This window comes from Orbicella franksi, chromosome 3 (genome assembly GCF_964199315.1).
Source record: "Orbicella franksi chromosome 3, jaOrbFran1.1, whole genome shotgun sequence".
In the NCBI taxonomy this organism is placed as follows: Eukaryota; Metazoa; Cnidaria; class Anthozoa; order Scleractinia; family Merulinidae; genus Orbicella; species Orbicella franksi.
This window is the reverse complement of record NC_138147.1, coordinates 13,654,056-13,674,603: the sequence shown is the minus strand read 5'-3', so window position 1 is coordinate 13,674,603 and position 20,548 is coordinate 13,654,056. Positions and strand designations below refer to the sequence as shown.

The 20,548-nt window shown below is 39.6% G+C and overlaps 1 protein-coding gene and 1 pseudogene across 2 annotated transcripts in view; both read right to left on the bottom strand.

Moving 5' to 3' along the window:
- Positions 1 to 4,854: 4,854 nt before the first annotated feature.
- The window catches only part of LOC145481372 (uncharacterized), a 130,674-nt pseudogene continuing 114,980 nt past the window's right edge, over positions 4,855 to 20,548 (bottom strand). The window contains exons 2-3 of the transcript XR_014048628.1: positions 6,542 to 8,463; positions 4,855 to 6,309 (exon numbers count right to left, since the gene is read on the bottom strand). The product of XR_014048628.1 is annotated as an uncharacterized LOC145481372 (transcript). The remainder of the gene's footprint in view (positions 6,310 to 6,541; positions 8,464 to 20,548) is intronic.
- Positions 8,536 to 19,201, bottom strand: LOC145481367 (flavin reductase (NADPH)-like). Its single transcript, XM_081459851.1, has 4 exons — positions 17,263 to 19,201; positions 16,503 to 16,676; positions 15,015 to 15,208; positions 8,536 to 14,038 (listed from the first exon to the last, which is right to left on the bottom strand). Exons 1-4 carry the CDS (start codon positions 17,478 to 17,480, stop codon positions 13,884 to 13,886), a joined length of 741 nt encoding a protein of 246 aa, XP_081315977.1. The 5' UTR covers positions 17,481 to 19,201; the 3' UTR covers positions 8,536 to 13,883.

The following is a 20,548-nucleotide window of genomic DNA, read 5'->3' as shown; positions in this document are numbered from 1 at the left end:
GGAGGAAGACCCATAGTAGTAGATCACCGTATCGTCTGCATAGAGTGACGCTTGACAGGCATCTAGAACGCTTGTCAAATCGTTGATGTAGATGACAAATAGCAGGGGACCCAAGATACTTCCCTGAGGAACCCCGTGGGTGACTGGTAACTCATCAGACAACTCATTGCCACAACATGTGCGCTGTTTCCTGTCAGTGATGTAAGAGCGAAACCACTGAAGCGAATTCTGACATAAACCAATCTCTGAAAGCTTACGTAACAGAATCTTGTGGTCCACAGTGTCGAAAGCCTTGGTTAAATCCAAAAACACGGCCCCACATAGTTTACCTTGTTCCATATTCAATAAGACTTCATCGGCAAATGAAGTCAAAGCAGATACAGTAGAAAACCCCTTCCTGAATCTAAACTGTTTCCTTGTGAGTAGATTGTTCGTAACCAAGTACTGATACAGCTGTGAATGCACAGCTTTCTCAAGAATTTTACTGAGTGTAGGTAAAACAGAGATAGGTCGATAGTTCAACGCATTTGTCCGGTCGCCCGATTTAAACAAAGCTGTAATTTTGGAGCACTTCCACAATTTAGGAAATTTACCGATACGAATCGATAGATTCAACAGCTTAGTGACAGATGGTGTGATCGTATTAGCAGAGCTCTTCAGCAGTCTCGCACTGATTTTGTCCAAACCGATTGCTTTGTTTGCCTTCAAAGTGGTAAGCTGTTGAAGCACAAACGATTCCTCTAACTCAGTTAACTGGAGCTGAGATAGCTGTTGCTCTAAGACTAGGATGCGGTTCGGCCAGATTGTCCTTATTTTGTCAGCCAAGCTCCTGCCTATAGACGCAAAGAAGCTATTCAAAGCAGAAGCGATGGATTTGGGCGTGGTGTGCTGGATGCCATCGGAGATGGTACACTGAACATTTTCTGAGGTTGAATTACGATTGCAAACTTTGTTTACAGCTTTCCACATTTTTCGGTGATCCCCTTTGGCTTCCTCAATCATATCACAGCAATATTTCGTCTTGGCAGATTTTACTAAGCGGTTTACCTTGTTCCTCAGTTTGCTGTAACTGTTCCAGTGTTTGACTGAGTGATCCACCCCAGTCCATGTCGCTGATTCTTGCCTTACCTAAGACTGCAAAGCACTGTCAACACAAATTTCACAAATTAATTTAACTCGAAAGTTAAACATCCAAAGACAATCAAAATCCTAGAGGTAGTTTAACGTAAAAATTTCACAAAGACCCATGTGTGGGGATGTTAAAGGCCGTTCACCGTAAAAGTTTCACACAGTTAAGTGCAAAGTTTCGCAGCAAAGACCCCCGCCTTGTTAGGATGTTATAGGCCGTTCGCCGTAAAAGTTTCACACAGTTAAGTGCAAAGTTTCGCAGCAAAGACCCCGGCATTGTTGGGATGTTATAGGCCGTTCACCGTAAAAGTTTCACACAGTTAAGTGCACAGTTTCGCAGCAAAGACCCCGTCATTGTTGAGATGTTATAGGCCGTTCACCTTAAAAGTTTCACACAGTTAAGTGCAAAGTTTCGCAGCAAAGACTCCGGCATTGTTGGGATGTTAAAGGCCGTTCACCGTAAACGTTTCACACAGTTAAGTGCAAAGTTTTGCAGCAAAGGCCCATTGCGGGGATGTTAAAGCATCATTACGTCTAGAGATTCGTTAACAAAATGTATCAATCTTATCAATGTAGTGTCATAAATATACACTGGACGATCAGCATAAAAGATTCACAAACTTAATCTCGTGGTTTCATCAACAAATTTGCTCATCTCCTCTCGGGTACCAGTCCATGATATCGGGTAACGTTTGCAGCATCTTCAGCTGCGCTTCTTGTAGCTCACGCAATAATTTTACACCTAAAAAATGATACGTCTATAGAAAATGTAACATACTGCACAATCCCTCTTATACCGGCGTCCTCCTCCCCCTCCACAGACACACACATGCATCCAAATACGCATACAGCCACGGACACATGATAATATACAAAACTGGTGATACTATTGGAGCCCCTCAATGTAAGATCTAGATCAAGAGCTATGTTCACAAAAGTAACTCATTAATGAGAGTATTCAATGAAATGTCTTAGATTTTAACTGATGTTAGATTGCTGAAAATTATATTTCCTGGGGCAAGTGAAATGAAGCAAGGATTTAACTGTTTAAGAAAGCAATAATTGTGGAGTAATTTTTTCCCGCTCATTTCGCCATCAACCTATAACCCAGAGGCGTGAATTCAGTGAATGGTGGTGGTGCCACGCCCCTCCCCTATTTTTTCGTGTGCCATGTTTCGCGCTTCGCCTTAGCTACATAAACTGAACCGCGTGATAATTGTTCCACGATATAATCACTGTCTGTGCCATCACAAAAAGAAGGACAATAAGACGAAATGTCTCCATTTCCGGTAACAACGCAGGCATGCAAAACAACTTGTTCTCTGACAGAAACTGAATGTGCGAAAAACACGCGCGTTAAGAAATGGAAACGCATAAGAAATTAAATCACACATTATTGTCCTGGCGCCATCGACACCGAAAGAACGAAAGCTGGAATGACATGATTGCCTTCTGGTCTTTTCTGACTTTTGACATTTAAATTCCAAAGTACAGTACAAAAGGCCCTTTGTAGGATCTGGTCACGTGCTTGGAAACCACCTAGCAACGCCATGCTGGGACGCAAGCGTTTCGGCCACCATCTTGAAAATTGTAGCGTGGCGAAGCGACTTTGTAGGTTCTCTTTCTTAATATTGGCGATCTGCTCGACTTTGAGACTTTTTTACCTTGGTGAAACGGTAACCAGGGTCTATTTGTGACTTTTAGAGAAAAACACGAAACTGGGTGCACCGTGACGACCTCTTGACCTCATGGCGAGCAATGAAGGTAAGTAGCAGTTATCCGTTGTTTGGGCTTTGTTTTGCTTTTTTGCGCGGGAAAAGATTTGAATATTTGCGTATGAACTAAAGCAGCCGTATAATAGACCTTATGCGTGGTAAGATTCGGCTCGTGTACGGTGTAAAACGGTCACCAGTAACGTCACAAAGAAAGAAATGTTCCCGCAGTAATTTTCACTTCAACTCTGGTAAATTATAGTTACGATATGTACTGCAATGTGTAGCAAGATTGTGTTCGCTCCCATTGATTTCACGTCACACAATTCTGACTAGTGTTTGTTTGTTTGTTTTCATATTTCGACTCGTAGTTGATAGTAGCCCGAGTTCCCCAGTCTGCAAGAAGAAAGCAAAGGAAGGGGATTATCATTGCTGTGTGCCGCAATGCACTTGTGACAGTCGCTATGACACCTCATGGAGGTTCCACCGTATGCCTAAGGAAAAGCAAACTCGAAAGCAATGAATTGCTAAAATCCGGAGGAATATTGGCTCATATATCGAGGTTACTGTTTTTTTGTTTTTTTTTCAAAAAATAACAGCATTTCTGGCTTAGCTTTCATCTGCACGTTTCAATACTTACTTTGTTATATATAACTATATATAGATAACGTCCAAGACAAGAGTTTGCAGTAAGCACTTCAAGGAAGAGGACCACCATTCTCCTGACCGTGCAGGCTGGCGCCTGCTCAAAGAAGGAGCTATCCCCACTGTTTTTAATTGGGCAGCTGCCTCAAAACCCAGACGGGAGATAATCAGACACATCGAAAGGTGTGTTGAACAGTGAAAACTTGACAAAAGCAGTGTTGTAACTTTATAGCCCTATTTCGAAATGCTGTCACTGTTTTTGTTTTTTTTTCCCGATCTTGTTATCTTTTGATACAGCTGATCTGACCATGCAATTTTTAGAGCTATAATTTTGATCCTTAATAGTGCCACTCAGCCGGACAGATGAGAGTGACAACAATGATGATGCTCCATGTGTACCAGAAAGTGATCCCCAAGCAATGCCAAAAGAAGAACTTTAACAGACTAAGGCACAACTTCATGTTGCACAAGGTGAGCTTGAAGAGCTAAGAAGAGAATCAGAAAGGACCAATAGAGAAGCAAATGCTGCACTTGTTCTTGTGCAGCAAGAACTTCAAAGACACAAGGAAAAAGCTGCAGCTGAACTTAACATTTTCAAGTTTGGCATTGAGAGATTCTCTACAGATGATGATGCCATCAAATTTTACACTGGATTCTGTTCATATAAACATTTTATACTTTTATATGATTTCATAAAGCCTACAGCAGAAACAATGACATATTGTTATGCATCCGGTATCCTTGAAAACCGCCCAAATATCCGGCTATTGCATTTGATAGATGAATTGTTAGGATTAAACTAGGGCTTTTTCAGCAGGACCTCGCTCATCTCTTTAATTTACGTATTTCATCTGTTAGCAGGAAAATTACCACATGGACTAATTATTTGTATTTTTTTGGGTTCACAAACCATTTGGCCTTCCAGGGCTGATGTGTGTGCCAAGATGCCAGGGGAATTTAAGAAACACTACCCAACTACACGTGTTATCCTGGATTGCACAGAGATTTTTGCCGAGACACCATCATCTCTCCTTTTGCAATCTCAGTTGTATTCTTCATATAAGAGTAACACAACTCTCAAGGGTCTAATAGGTATTTCACCACATGGTGCCATTACTTTTGTTTCTTCTTTGTATACAGGGGCAATTTCAGATAAAGAAATTACAAGATGTTCAGGGATACTTGACCTAGTAGAGGCTGGGGATTCTGTGATGGCAGACAAGGGATTTGATATAGAAGATCTGCTCAGAGAAAAAAATGTAAGCCTTAACCTTCCTCCTTTTTTGGAGACTAGAAGCCAGTTTTCTGCAGCTGAGGTTCATCAGACCAAAATGATTGCAAAAGTCAGGATTCATGTAGAGAGGGCCATTAGGAGGATCAAAGAATATCATATTTTTGATTCAGATGTTCCATTGTCCATGTTAGGCTCTATCAGTCAGCTATATACAGTTGTATGTTTATTAACAAATTTTCAAGGCCCCTTAATTTTAAATGGAGCAAAAGTACATTAAAAGCTTCCCACTAGTAGGGTAATAAAGTTTTTACAAGCTGTTTGCTTGTGATGTGTTTTTGTTTTTATTTTTTTCATACTTATTACATTTATACAGCTAAGAAATAGTCAAAAAAGAACATGTCCACCTTATCTTTACTGTCCTGGAAAAAATTCTGATCAAAGAAAATTCGTTGACAAAAATACTTATGGTCATTCATGTAGCAGAAAAAATCATTCCACTCTAACCCAATCAATCCAAGTTGGCATTGCACCTGAAAATAGTGCTCATGATTTCTTTTTAATGTTATCTCATTGGAAACTGGATCAATTTCAAGATACCTGACATTTTTGAAATCTCTCTCCCTCTTTCACAACTTTGATTTCACATAAACCAAATGGATTAAGCCCTTCATTTGCTGCTTGAATGTCATACACCTTACGTTCAGGACTACACCCCAATCATGGGCACTTGGGATTGATGACTAACCCACATGGGTACTCATTGACCATCCCAGCTTTAGCAACATTGGCATAAACTGCAGCTGCATGGGTTTATTTGCTTCACCAAGTTTTCAAAGTTTGAAATGCGTTTTGCCCAAAAACCAAACTTGCTGGCAGTAATTCGCTTTAAAAACGCAGAAGCTGCCAGAGGTTACTTGCACTCTGTGTCACAGTCCTCTCTTCCAAATCTATTACGACTGCTCGAGTAACAGACAGAGCATCTAGTGCAGTATTTTTTTTCTTTGTTTAAACACACTTGAACATTGTTCAGAATTCTCTCTCCAGCATCCTTCAATGGTAGCTTGGGGAAGTCACAGGCAAGGAAGTCATTAATGACATATTCCTGTGAGAGCTTTTGCTGGTAGGACAGAGAACTACCTTTAAGAGCATTTCCAAATTTTGTTGGCTTAAAGTATTAAATTCGGCATTTCCTCTGCTGTGGGTGCAATGTCAGCTGCTAAGTGAAATGGGTCCAACCCACTAAAATCACTCTTGCAAAGGATTCTGTTGGAAGTAGATGGTGAGTACAAAGTACTTTTGATGAACTTGTTATAGTTAGCACCCATTCTTGGCTTTTTTACAAGTACTGATTGAATTTCTTTTGTTCCAATTCTCCCTGTGTACACTCCAGCGCTGTGGCATACTGGTGCATGTTAGGTCATCTGGTAGGGATTCAAGTCCAAACATTTTACAATGAGTCATGTAGAACAGCAGTCCTTTTATGTGATGGCAGTAACCACTTGCACCTGCAACACAGGAACATTTTCATTTTTTCTCATGGATCGAAAGCATTTACCGGTAACTTTGGCTTTCTCTTGCAGGTAAGTCACTGAAAGAAATGAAAATTGTTCTTAGATGTGTAGCAAACAGACCCACAGCCATATTAGTGATAATTAAAAAAAAATAAATTAGTTTGATAGCACATAAGCTTAATTACTGAATACATAATGCAATGATATCTATTTTATGGGACAATAAACTGTAAATGTTAAGCATGCACTGATATCACAAGATATTGTAAGGTTAATGTATGTCGACATAAATAAATGTTCTTTACGCATCTTGAATATTGTGGAGATATCCATGTTCAGCGAAGAATTTGTAAGTTTTGTTTGTGCTTGTACAACCAGAAGAGTTTTTCGCGTAGCTCTCTACTTCAGCAAATGTTAGATTGGGGAACAGCTGAAGATCTTGTGTCGGATTATCTGTAACACGTCGTTCTGCAACTGAGTATGCCATGAAATGAACATAAAACAGTGCCCTAGCATCTCTCGTAAATGTTGTTGAATCAAATCGAAACCTGTCATCTCGGAGTAATCGTTTAGTTAATATGCAAATATTCAAATCTTTTCCCGCGCAAAAAGCAAAACAAAGCCGAAACGACAGATAACGGCTACTTACCTTCATTGCTCGCCATGAGGTCAAGAGGTCGTCACGGTGCACCCGGTTTCGTGTTTTTCTCTGAAAGTCACAAAAAGACCCTAGTTACAGTTTCACCAAGGTAAAAAAGTCTCAAAGTCGAGCAGATCGCCAATATTAAGAAAGAGAACCTACAAAGTCGCTTCGCCACGCTACAATTTTCAAGATGGCGGCCGAAACGCTTGCGTCCCAGCATGGCGTTGCTAGGTGATATCCAAGCACGTGACCGGATCCTGCAAAGGGCCTATTAGCATGGAACTAGATCAATCAGGTGTGTTGGTCAACAGCTCTTTCAGAACAAATTTTCGGTGATCCCAAAAGGCAGCAATAAGTAATCAGCCTTCAGTTATATAAAGAACACGATCGGACTTCAGTAAAGAAACTGATGGAAACAATACTTTCTTACACCGGGAAAAAATAATCATTTCAGTATCTCGTTTTGTCCAAGACGCGGCAAATGTGTTTCCGTAATAGCTCATCTTCGACGCGTTAAAAAGCGGTCATCATCGACTGCACTAACGGGATCGGATTTTACTGGTCGTTACAACGGCGGAATTGAAATTACACTTGGAAGTAAGATCACTGTGGATGAATGGAAAACCTTCCAAGGTCGGAGACATTAGGCCTTTTCTGGTCTTGCTTTTCACTGAAGCTGCACTTTCCGTTGGGTTTGAAATACAATACAGTCGCGAGGCGAATACAGTTTGAAAAACTGCGCCGGCTTTTCCCGCACACATTGCTTATCATTATCAATATTAAATATATAGGCTGATTCAGCTAGTTCAATTCCAAAGTAGTTCTTACCTGAACCTTTGAATTTATCAGTGGAGTCCTCAGAGTTCTCTGGCGGCCAAACCCTCCAGCAACTGGTTGGCAAATCCTGACCGCGCTTGAAACCGACCGTTGGACACAAAATTATACGGGAACAATGTTTTAGTTGCAAAATATTACGAGGTTACCAGAGTCTTACCGGGCCTGAGGCAAGAAAGAGCAAAATGTGAAAAGACTGCACGAACCAAAAAACGTCATTACCAGATAACCAGTTGTATCTAGGTAGAACATGAAAGCAGAACAGACGATGATTTTCAGCGACCGGATCAACGGTGATTAAACATACAACTGAACGTGGGAAAAGGGAGCGTTAAAGGAAAAGAAACCGATCTAATTTCACTCTATAAATGACAGCAGCGAAACAGACCTCTATTGTTTGCCGGTAAATAAAATAATTAATAAATAAATAAAATAAATAAAATAAATAAAATTAATAAAAAACTAACATTACATTGTAAGCATGTTTTCAGACAAAAGATCAAGCAGTCAGAAAGTGTCAAGTGAACACACTTCAGTCTTTTCACAGTGATCGCATCCGGAATGTAATTTCCAGCCAGAACTGATTTGTAAAACCACATTGTAAGCTATTTGTACACTAAAAAAATTTTCCAGCTAGCTAGCTCTCGATGAGCTAAATTCTCAGCAAGATTCTGTTTATTGCTAAGATTCCCAGCCAGCTCAACTTTGGTCTGCAGAGCGGATATTTTGCGGAGCGGATCCGACGGGTACTCCTATCTTATTGTATTTTTGATGTACGGATTCCCAATCAACATTTTCTGCACTTTTAGCGGTTTAGTAGTCGTTCGTTTTTCAAAAGAAGCTGTACCTCGTCGTCAGTGCAAACGAAATTACTGACATCTTTACGCTTTGCCATTTCCTAAACAATATGGCGACGTTTCAAGGTATAATCGTCTCCAGATCTCCGGTAACAAAACATGTCACGGCCATGGCGTAACAGCCGAGAAAACAGATAAATCGTTTTAAACGCTTCGAAACCGTGTATTTTTTTATGCGGTTTCGAAAGGATGTAACCGTGTCGATTTGAAACGGCGTCTGTGTAAACGCAGCCTGAATATGCATTATCCAGTTAGGGGAAGGGATGGTGGTTAGGACGGACTAATAAGGTTTACGGTGGCTTAAAACAGATTTCCAGCACTTTCCAAGATTTTGTTATTTTATTTGTTATTTTATTTGTTATTTTATTTTATTAGCTTTGCTTTTATGGTACAAAAACAAAAACAAAAACAAAAACAAAACAAAAAAAAGAAAAAAAAAAAACCATTACAATCAATATGTAGAGGTTTGGCAGGGACATCGCAACAGCTCAGTAACCAATTACTGCGGGCCCAGAAATAAACTATATGTAAAAAGAAAGAAAGAAAAACCACATTACATGCAACACATTATTGGTACTTCTAGAAATCGTGTGGAATTCAAACAGATGGTTTTAAACATTCGAGGATTGTCGGGATTGTAGTTCACTCTGACAACACGAGAGTAGTAGTCATAGAGAAGAGATTTGAAACTAGTAAGAGTAGCATTAGCTAAGTCCATTCTGCCGGTGAGTAAGTTCCAGGTTCTGGTTGTTCTAATAAAAAAAAAATTTTGTTGGGTCATGATAACTACTTTATCAGTAGATGCTACAATCATCGTATCAAAAAACTGCCTAATCATTGGTAAACACGTTCTTACCATTTTTGTGATACAATAGGTTACCATAGCAACCTTATAGCCCGCTTAAAAATACCCTGTGACGGGCAGTCGCACTTAAAAAGCTCTAAGTGTCACAAACCGTCTATGAGCCTTACGATCTGCAACGCTCTTCCGGATCGCTACGCACTTCTTAATAATAGTTTGGATATGATCGGTTCGCTCGATTCCCAAAATTTGTGATAAGTAACGGACTGCCCGTCATTCAGTGAGAGTCGATCTACAATAAGAACTGAGTGTCTTGTTCTCTGAGCTGAACTATAAAACTCTTCTGGATCACTTGGCAGTCATTAATTGACCTAAGATAGTTTGAATTGGATGGTTTCCTTCGAAAAAAAAATATAAAACTGCTGGTCATTTATTGATTTGAAAACCTTGACCGGCTTCTGGGTATTTATTTAGCCATAGCGTTTGGCTTTTTGTCAAACCCGGAAAAGCCCCCAAGAAACATTTCTACTAATTTTTACCCCAAAAAAGGTCCAAGTAGCAAATTTAATGCATTATTAGCTTGCGTAGCAAGCGCTCCCATGCGAAGAGCTTTTCCGCATTCTGGCCGCGCGTGAATTGGAGCGAGAGCAAAAAATCGACGAAGCAGGGAGTGGTGAGGCGAGGGAGGGAACGCATGCCCGCAAACCCCTCGATTTTGAAAAACGCTCCCTGTTTTCACGGGTGAGTTAATTTATTGATTGACAACTTGACACCGAGCGCTTAAATTATATTTTTAATTCTCGCTCCAATTTACGTGCGGTCAGAATGCGGAAAAGCTCTTTACACGGGAACGACTAATGCATTATTGAAAGACCATGATAACCAATACCATAAGAAGCAGATTAGTTCTTTGATTGACCGACTGATTGATTGACTGATCAATCGATAACTAGCGTAACAGTTGAACGTACGTGAAGCTAATGGACCACTTCGACGATGCCGCGCTTTTCAGATTTTTTTCGTTCAGGCCAAAAAATAAGCCTCACCGCTCGATTTATCTCCTGAATGTGGTAAATTTGCGAAGTTTCACAAGAATCCGTTGCAAACTCGTGGACGTATGGCACCCCAAACTTGGCAATTTTTACAAAGAAATGTGTACACAAGTGCTCGTTATAAAAATTGGCAAGTTTTGGGTCCAATTTTTCCATGTGTCTGCGACGTATTCTTACAAAACTTTGCGTATTTGCTAAATTCGGTCTGGTAAATCGATCCATGGAGGTGGGGTTTTTTACGTGAAAAGTACGAAAAATTGTCTATATTTCGTGACTTCGAAAATAAAGTGAAAATAAAACGATAATAGCCCTTTTGACGGTTAACTCTGCTCATTTGCATTACATTATAACCCAGCATGTACGTATGTGAGGTAATTTTGTAGTTTCTGCTCGAAATTCCTTCCTATCCAAGTTGGCTTACATTGCAATGCAAATGAAAACGTCGGCCGTGACAGGGGTTATTGCCAGCTCCCGTTTCTCGACGAACCCGATAAGATAATAAAAACCACTATTTTAAGTGTCAGTACGTTCCAGTTTCAGTTTCATCAGCACTAATTGGAAACTAATATGATTCGTTCAACTGAAATAACAATTGCGTTATTCTGCTGTTGGTAATTACCACCACTCAAATGCATCTGTTTAGAGACGGCATTATTCCCAAACGCGACCGAAGATGTCCTTCGAATGTCTTGTTGTTGAACAAGAGAACGTGATATCGAGGTCGTGATCTTTTGATCTCAAGATGAAAACAGATCATGCAAATTAATTGACTTTCCTGACTCCCAGAAAAATAAGTTTAGGACTGGCTATCTTTCTCAATGTAAATCCTCATCGCTTGGTCATGGCACGATACAGAAATCTTTCGTAGAAAGCTGACGCTTTGAAGGAAACACTTATGCTGCTCGTTGACATCCTTGTCACCCTTGTTTTGAGTATTGAAACCTTTCAGTTTGCTTTCAGCTGTTGCTTGCGTGAGTCGTCCCACGAAGGCTTTGCTAACAGGAACGGCGGCCATTCACTTCCTTTAAAAATAACTGCTTATGGGGCAAAATCAGTGTTGAGGTGTGGAGAAGTCTGTGTTTAAGTCTCGAGTTCTTGTTTCACTTCTTCGAGATTCGCGCGATTTTGTTTTTCGGCTTTGTCTTTTTTCCAGTTGCGAGATTAATGTGAAACTGTAACCTGCATCTGCCAGTTTAGATCACGGGAAAAAACGCTTGAAATTGTGGCGAATTTCAACCAGTCTGACCAAACGGGCTCTTGGAATAAAAAGAGAAGAGGAAAAACAATTCCGCTCAAGTCACCACAAGATTAGGAGGAGCTTGTGTTCTTGGTATGAGCTGTTGGAGCTTAGAAGACAGGACACGACGAGTCCAAAGATCCCCCCAAAAAATATTAATGTAAACGTGTCCTGTTGTGTTTTTCACACATTAAATTTTTTTCTGCCCTTCACAATTTTGTTTTCAGATCAGATAAACCAACAATGCGTTTGCGTGCATTGTGAAATGTTTATTCATTCAAATGATATCAGTTTCATGGCGTGACCGTGGAAACGATTTTTCCGATTAACGTGATGTGAGGTACATCAGATAAAAAGCTATTCATAAGCCAGTATGGTTTTATTATTGTATCGTTTTCGATCTTAATCTCGTTTTCGTTCTCGAACTACCATTTCAAAACATCAATGATCGGGGTCTTGTTTTTCAAACACAAATCGAGTGAGAAGAATCAGAACCGAAGGAAATTTAGGTTTCGTGCATTTCTGTTGACAGGTCTCAACCGAAACGTGACGTAATTGTGAAATGGAAAGAGAGTTGTTGATCTTTCCCTGCTGAAAGTGGAGATCAGTGCAGTCACGTCCGTTGTCCTAATCCCAGAAATTTATGATCCAATAACGAATAGCACCACGAAAGAGTTTAAACAGCAGAGTCTGCCGTTACTACTGAGCGAGAACCGTAGTCACTGTCTTCGCTCTCTATATAGACACGTGAACGTTGAAGCCGAAAAAAGATGATTTTTCTTTCAAGTTTGTCGTTGGTAGTCCAACGGCAGTTCTTAGTTAACTTTCAGTTTGTTATAATATGTATAGTATTTCTCGTTTATTTTTAATTTGGTATTACTTCGGTAATGTTTTTTCGATCTTACAAAACTACAGCAAATTGCTTCACTTTGAAAGTACTGTTTTATAATCATGACGTCATTGTCATTGCTATAGAGACATTCTGATTCCTTTATAAGAAATTTGCATAATAAATGGAGTTGAATAACATAAACACTTTCGCACGAATGGAGTCTGGTTGCACGTTTAGACTAGGTTTGAAACGTCTAATGAATCTCGTGCACTAAGATTGATGGTATAGTGCACAGGATATTACTAGACGTTTAAAACCTAGTCTGATTAAAAGGGGCTATTTTTCTAATTATTTATGCTTATATAGTTGACTTCGTCTTCTTAAATACATGACTCGCTGGTTATTTCCATAATCACCTTGACAGTGGCGTCATGATGACACCGAAACAAGTGTTTTTTTAACGTTTGTTTTCGCTTGCTAATTTTGTTGCTGTTGTTGTTTTTTCCCTTTATTGGATAATTAAAATCAGAAACTTTACAACTACCCCAACCATTTGTAACAACTTTACTACCTTTCCCGGCTGAACCTTTAGCCCACTGCATCTCACGTGGTGAAGTCTTACCGTGATGTGAAGAATTGGACAGGGCAATTGCACGGGCAATTAACCACCTAGATGGTAAGCGCCAGTAAATTTATTGGAAGAGCTGCACTCACCCTAATCAGTTAACGTAGCTATAATTCATTTACTGATCGTTCAGTACCTGAGATCCCTAAAATCCGTAGATATACTCAATTTATTGAAACATCACTCTTGCTCATATTGAATACAAACTCAAGTATACGAGCGTGCATTCTACGAAAGAGCATTTGTTTCAGCTGTGTTTCATTTTGATTGTAGCTTTCTAATATACAATATTTCCTTTGTGCCATGTCATTCAAAGACCATCGCCCAAGTCTGGTTTACAATGGTCTCGTCCTTCAGCGACACAAATGTAATGTAACACTATGTTTTAGCTTACAGTAATCTATGATACATACAAGCAGACATATACATGTAGCCGAAACTGAAAACAAAGGCACTGACAAACAAAATTCGGGGCTTATGAATTTCCCTAGCGTCGACATTATGACATCACATGCGACAACAGCTTTTTGTTCTCTCAAAGTGGCAACGCGTGGGAACCCAATTCTTTCAAGGCATGCAAACTTTCATTTTCGGCCGTATATCTGACAATTTCACGAGAAAATGTTCAAGCAGTGTACTCTTTCACAAATATAATTTTGCTTTCTATCTTTTAATCCTGCGTTTCACCTTTGTATGGGACTCACACTGAGTTTTCCTTATGAAAGTGTTAAATAATCACTTAGCAACGCGTCTCATCAGTCAAATCCCGTGTCAAGACTTTCTGCCGATGGCCACACACTTTCTATCCCATTCATGAGTGTCTAGTGATGATAAAATGAAGTCTGCGACATCAGCTCTTGGTATGAACATTGGAGCGCCAGGTACAAACTGCCCTTCTATCACTTTATAGTCGCTCTTGGCTGGATCTGGAAAATACCAAAGTTAAAGTGTCTCTTGACAGGAACGAACTGCAATTTTGGCACCCCTCAGTTTCGTATAAAGCAAGTCCGGTTAAGCCATGGTAAATATATAAAATACATTGTTCGTGGCTAGTCTTACGCAGCTCGTTTCGTCCCAACCAAGGGACTCATCAGAGACCTTTCTGCTTGGCAAACTCGTTGGGCATCGCGCCCAAAGTCCCGTTCGCTAACAAAATGATGACAGCAATCTCGCCTTATATCGCATAAGAATTCCCGACCGCACAAATTCACGATATAAGGCGAGATTGCCAAGCAGAAAGGTCTCTGATGAGTCCCTTGGCCGGGACGAAACGAGCTGCGTAAGACTAGCCACGAACAATGTATTATCACAAGTAACTGTCAACTTTATTGTCAAATATATATAAATATTGGATAAAAACGTTATTTAAGACTCAAACCATGAAGCCAGGGAGAAACCCAGACTTGTAAGGGGACACAGACTAATACGTATTTTGGCAAGACCAAACAAGACTGTGTTTGCCGTACCCAAATTTGGTATAATACGAGCGCGACTCAATGCCTCCCTAGTCAGAGTCACGCCAGTCAGAGTGTGACTGGCGTGACAGGATTCCAGAAGGTTAAAAAAGGTAAAGTCTGCATATGAGCCAAGTGGCCCATCAGACCGGAGCTTATCCCGGTTTATGTAGCTTGAAGCGACTAGGAATATTCCTACTCCGCCTGGATGGGATGCTAGTCCATCACAGGGTTACCCCCAGTATTAAATTCGTCAGTATCTATTCGTAAACCTGGGTGAAGAGAGACCACTGTGAGAGTTAAGTATCTTGCCAAAGAACAAAACACAAAATGTCTCCGGTCAGGGCTTGAACCCGGACCGCTGCGCACTAACCATGAGGCACTTCGCCTCCACTTTACAGTGGAAGGGCTTCACATTTACGTTACCATGCTCAAGGTAACAACTCACCGTTGCTCAATATCGGAGGCCGCACGACAGTGTAGCAGAGGTTAGACTCCATCAATAAGTTTTCCATCAGTGCCATATTGTGAATGAACCCGGCCATCAACAATGGCTTCAAAAACCATTCGATAAGTTTCGGACATCCAGGTTCCTTCTGAGTACTCCATGATGTTACACATACTAATCTGTTTAGGTTTGTCCTGAATGATGCAACGGTACATGATCTCAGTCAACCAGCAAGGCAATGGACGGATTCGGCTAACGTGTTTACATCCTTGTTGTTTCTTAATTCAGACCACGTGATGATTCATTTGGGAGGTTACAATTTGTGCAATTTGCAACACGCAGCATGATTGCATATGAGTATGTACAAACAGAACAATTTTAACCTCCCAAATGAATCGTCACATGATCTGAATAGGGTGGCAACAAGAATGTAAACAGGTTAGCCTAATCATTCTATGACGCGTATCTTACTAAACTAGCTAAGGCTTACAAACCAAGCGCGATGCCACCAATGGGAAAGTATCGAGAACCGAGCGCATCGAGTGTCGTACACAAAAGACTTAGGGCCTTTGTTCTACGGTCCCGAGTAAGCTTGGTTGATAACGGATTTATTACATGACTGACAATGTTTGAAAATATCCCACGATCAGGGACTAAAGACACCGTAAACTTCAAGCGTGTTTTGATTCAAAACCGACGTAGCGTACTCGGGCGTTTCGTAAAAAAGAAGGCAAAGAACCTTTGAAGAAGAAATGAAATATTTTTTGCCAGGAGAGTCGTTTTAAGGACAATTCGGGGCATAACCCGATCCAATACTTGGAAATATATGTATTGAGCCGACATTAAACAATATGATTAGTTGATCTTAGTTATTGGCCTTCTGATCTAAATTTGTCGTGTACCAAAGAAGTTTAATGGTGACAAAGATAAAAACCCTTAAGAGGTACTGTACTGGATCAGCAGGGGATTCCTCCTGTGTCAAGTGACTCTCTATCTCCTGTTTAGGATTTCGGTCACATGGAAACTACTGAAGTTCCGTATTGATCGTATCGATATATGATTAAAGCCTTCATGTGTAACAATCGGCTATATTGCTACTTGATTTATTAAATGTGTCGCTGTTAAAAGAATGGAGGTGTATTACAGTCATCGACTTTTCTTTCGGTTTTGAAAGGATGTCAAGAAATTAAAACTGGAGCGAAATTTTGAATCATTTACTCTTTTTTATTTTATTTTCTTTTCCAGTGAAATATTTTTTTTGTTTCCACCATATTTTTCTTTTCTCTTGTTTGTATTTCAACATAATGAAGCAAGCTTATATCAAACTCCAGTCGGCCATACTTAGATGTTTCCGCGGGAACAATGTACTTTTAAAATTGTCAAAAACGAAACTGAAGGCGAAAATTTCAAGTAACAAAGGAACACATTTCACACCACAGCCCTATGTCTAATGGTATTTTAGAAAAAGAAACAAATAAATAAACTTACTTTTTCATAGCTGATGATATTGCTTTCATTGACTCAGAGTACAGTGTAGTGTGCTTGAAGACGCTTGTGCCATGCGCTCCAAGACAAGATAACACGGCATCTTTACCTTCCAGGATAGGAACCAGTGATTCTGCATTGAATACATCCCCTTTAATGACTTCAAGCTTTTCATGCCTGTTATAACAAAATGCATCAGGAAAATTCAGAGCGAGACATTTTTTGAGCGTTTGAGTGTAGAGTTCTCAAATGTTCAAACGCCAAAGGTTACGTGTTATACGATTGCCTCCAAAATTAACGTGACCTATTATTTTCGTGGTTGCGTGACACAGTACAAAAAACTCGCTCAAAGACTCTGAATATGTAACAATTTACTTAAAACCCAAGGACCTGTAAGAAGAGGAACGTTTGCACTGTGGCTTGTGCGGTACCAGCACGGCAGTCGAGAATTTTCATAGAATTTATAGGTAGTTCTCTACTCTTCCCGTAAGTATTATATGCTTTTGTTTGTATAGATGCGCTAATTTATTCTATGAGCAATGTTGATTGCTTAGACTGAATACTGGGCGAACAACTCATTTCGCGATACAGAAATGTCACAGAAGCTCGTTCAAATATCGACTAATACGAGACTTCAAGTAGAAAGAATGTTCGCCAACGAATGACAATTTCTGAACTAATGAAAAGGTGTCAAAAAACCTCCCATATTTCACAGTTCGAGTCACGAAATCTGAAAGCAGTGATGGAAGATATAATGACCTACTTCAAGTCGAATTTCTCGGGACTTCTAACGATAGCGCAAACCACATGACCCTTGGCCAAAGCCTGTTGTACCACAAGACGACCCATTGGTCCTGATGCGCCAAAAACTGCCAACTTAGGAAATAGCAATTCAACCGCCATGGCTATAAATGACCCGGTGTTATGAGGGATGTATACTTCATGTAAGAACAACCCATGTATGTTGTCTAAATCAAACATGGCGACTGCAGAGTTACTGTTTCCTAAGCTCGCAGTATTAAGCGCCACAGGACGGACTGGACTTCCCCTGGTTCAAAAGGCTTTGGCAAAAGGTCATTCCGTCGCAGCTGTTGTAAGGAATACAGAAAAATTCCAGCTCGAGTAAAGACACACCAATTTAACTGTTTGTAAGTTGAAATTAATTGAGCCCTAGGAAAACAACCGAAATAATGCGGTGTTGACAAAATCAGGATCGGACCGGATCACGGATCGGACTGGATCACGGATCGGATCACGGACCGGACCACGGATCGGATCACGGATCGGATCAAGGAAAAAAATTCAAAATTCAAAATTTTGTTATGCAAATTACACTAGAGTGACTACTCTGAGCAGAACGTTTAATTTAATTCAGGTGTGATATTCCTTTATTCTTTTATAATATCAAGCCAATGGGGAGCTGGTCACAGATGAATTTTTTTCAGGCTGTTGGGTTTTGATTGCGATGATCAATCATGTCTTCATATCTTTCTCTGCAGTTCAACTATATTATATTTCGTATATTCACTTGCACTCTTCACCATCTACGGGTATATTACGAACTCACAATGTGACCAACTCCCAGATGGCTTGATAGCTCAGTTGGTAGAGCACTACACCGGTATCGCAGAGGTCATGAGTTCGAGTCCCGTTCAGGCCTGAATTTTTTTTTCAGGCTTTAATTTCACGACTGCTTCAGTTGTGCGTATAATTGCGATGGTCAATCATGCCTTCATATCTTTCTCCGCAGTTCAGATAAATGATATTTCGTATATTCACTTGCATCAAAGGTAAACTGTCATAAAACGAGTCAGCATGGTAATAATAGGACGAACGTATGAATCGAAACACAAAACCTAAAAACACTAAAAAAATTAAACACCTGATGATTTCAAGCAATTCCCATTTTTGAGACAAGTCTATACTTTTACCAGGTGTGAGTTTGGAATACGATATTTCGCACTGGAATAAGACGAAACAAACCATTTGTATTTCAAGGAAATATAGCTGTTTTACAAAAAATTATAGGAATAACATCGATAGTGTGAACGATAACGCAACCCGAGAATACACAACATTTTAGGAGTTACGTCACGATTTTTAGAGTCATTTTTAGGGTCGTAAAGAGTTGCCTTTAAATAGAATAAAACCTTAAAATGATCGTGTTCTAGGATAGAAAACACTTAAGAGGCAAGAACAAATCAAAACGGAATGAGGATTGTTAAGGATGGCAAAGATTAACGAGGACTGCAAATGATGAACCCGAAAAACTAGGCTAGTTTTTTCAAGACGCGCAAATCGTGACGTAACTCCTTTAAAGCAAGCTATGTCCATAAGTTTTCGTATATAAGTTTTCTCATTAACTGTAACGCCAACTGTAACGCTCACATCTGACACGAAAATGTAGCCGAGAATTAGCTACTGATACGAACAACAATTTCAAAAACGAGAATGGGAGGTTCACGCAAGCTTCGAGCCAACCAACGTTCAAATATAACTACATCCGCCTGTTCATTACAATTTAAATTCGTCGTAAATTAAGCGATTATGTGGCTTTTTAAATGACCTCTTGTCATTCTCTGTAATTAACATGTCATTGCGTCAAATTCGGGATTCTTATTTCCATTTAACATATTTTAGTCTTGCACTTTTATTTTTTATTTATTATTATCTTTTAAACGATTTGATTTTTTGGGGGATTTTTTTTTCTTTAAAACTTTTTTTTTTTCTGTGATCCGATCCGTGATCCGATCCGTGATCCGGGCCGGTCCGATCCAGGAACGTAACGCCGGAAATAATGCAAACTCCCCTAAGATCTGTGAGAATTAGCAGTTAAGGTAATTCCTCTAAAATAAAAGTGACAATAGATTTTTGTTCAAACTTTGTCCACTGAATATTTGCATATGATAACTTCAATTTTGATATAAAAAAGGGGGGTGCCCATGCTCATTAAGGAGCAGTGAGGCATTGAAAATGCCCCATTTTTGCATTATTTAATGCTTATTATAAGAACGCATTCCCAGTAATTGTAACATCTTTGTAAGCCCGGACTCATAAGAACACGCATTAAACTACAGTCAATGCATTGTGTCGGACCACAAATAAACGTTTAAGTTTGATTCAGACAGAAAGCTAAATCCTTGATTAAAAATTTGAACCAAATTTCTTGACGTGGTTACCGACTGCAAAATAGAAAAGACCACAGTGTATGTGCTGTTTTTCTTATTTATTCAATTTTCAGCAATAGAAATTAGATCAGTCTTTTCTCACGCAAAGCTTATGATTAGTTGATTACAACGACTGGAAAAAAAATTGGGGTGCCCATGCTCGTTGGTGAGCTAGAGCCATTTTTCAACTGACAGAGCTCAATATCAAGGCAAATCCGTCATGTTTTCAATATTTGCGTGCACAAGCGCGTGCTAATGACGCCATAAATTATGCGCAGTAAGGATGCGCAATGCAAATGTGAGGAATGACCTTAAATATAATGACCTAAGAGTACTTAACTTAAATTGTTTTTGGTGAGCAAATATGCCAGCTTATCTACGCGTATTGTTACACCATTGTTGTGATTATAAGCCTGGACAAAATTCAATACAATTAAGACCAATCAGATTCAAAATGCACGTTATTTGCCACGGCCAATCAATATTAAATAAACACATTACTTTGGCTAGAAATTATTAATATTTGTTTCTGCTAAGAAATACAATAAGTTATCATGTCTATAAGTAGTCCTGTGACATTAGATGCACAGCAACACCACTCAATCATTCTGAGAAGACTCCTGGCTTTTGCAGACATGAAAAGCTTGAAGTAGTTAAGGGAGATGTGTTTGATGCGCATTCAATAACTCCAGTTCTTGAGGGCAAGAATGCTGTGATGTCATTTCTGGGTTTTCAAGTAGGAGCAAAAACACTTTATTCCAAGTCAATAACATCCATAATAGCAGCAGCAGAAAGGTAACTATAAACTTGTATTTCATTTGAACATTTCATGTAAGATTCTCCTTAATAAAGTTAGCATCCATATAAGAACGTTGTGTCTAA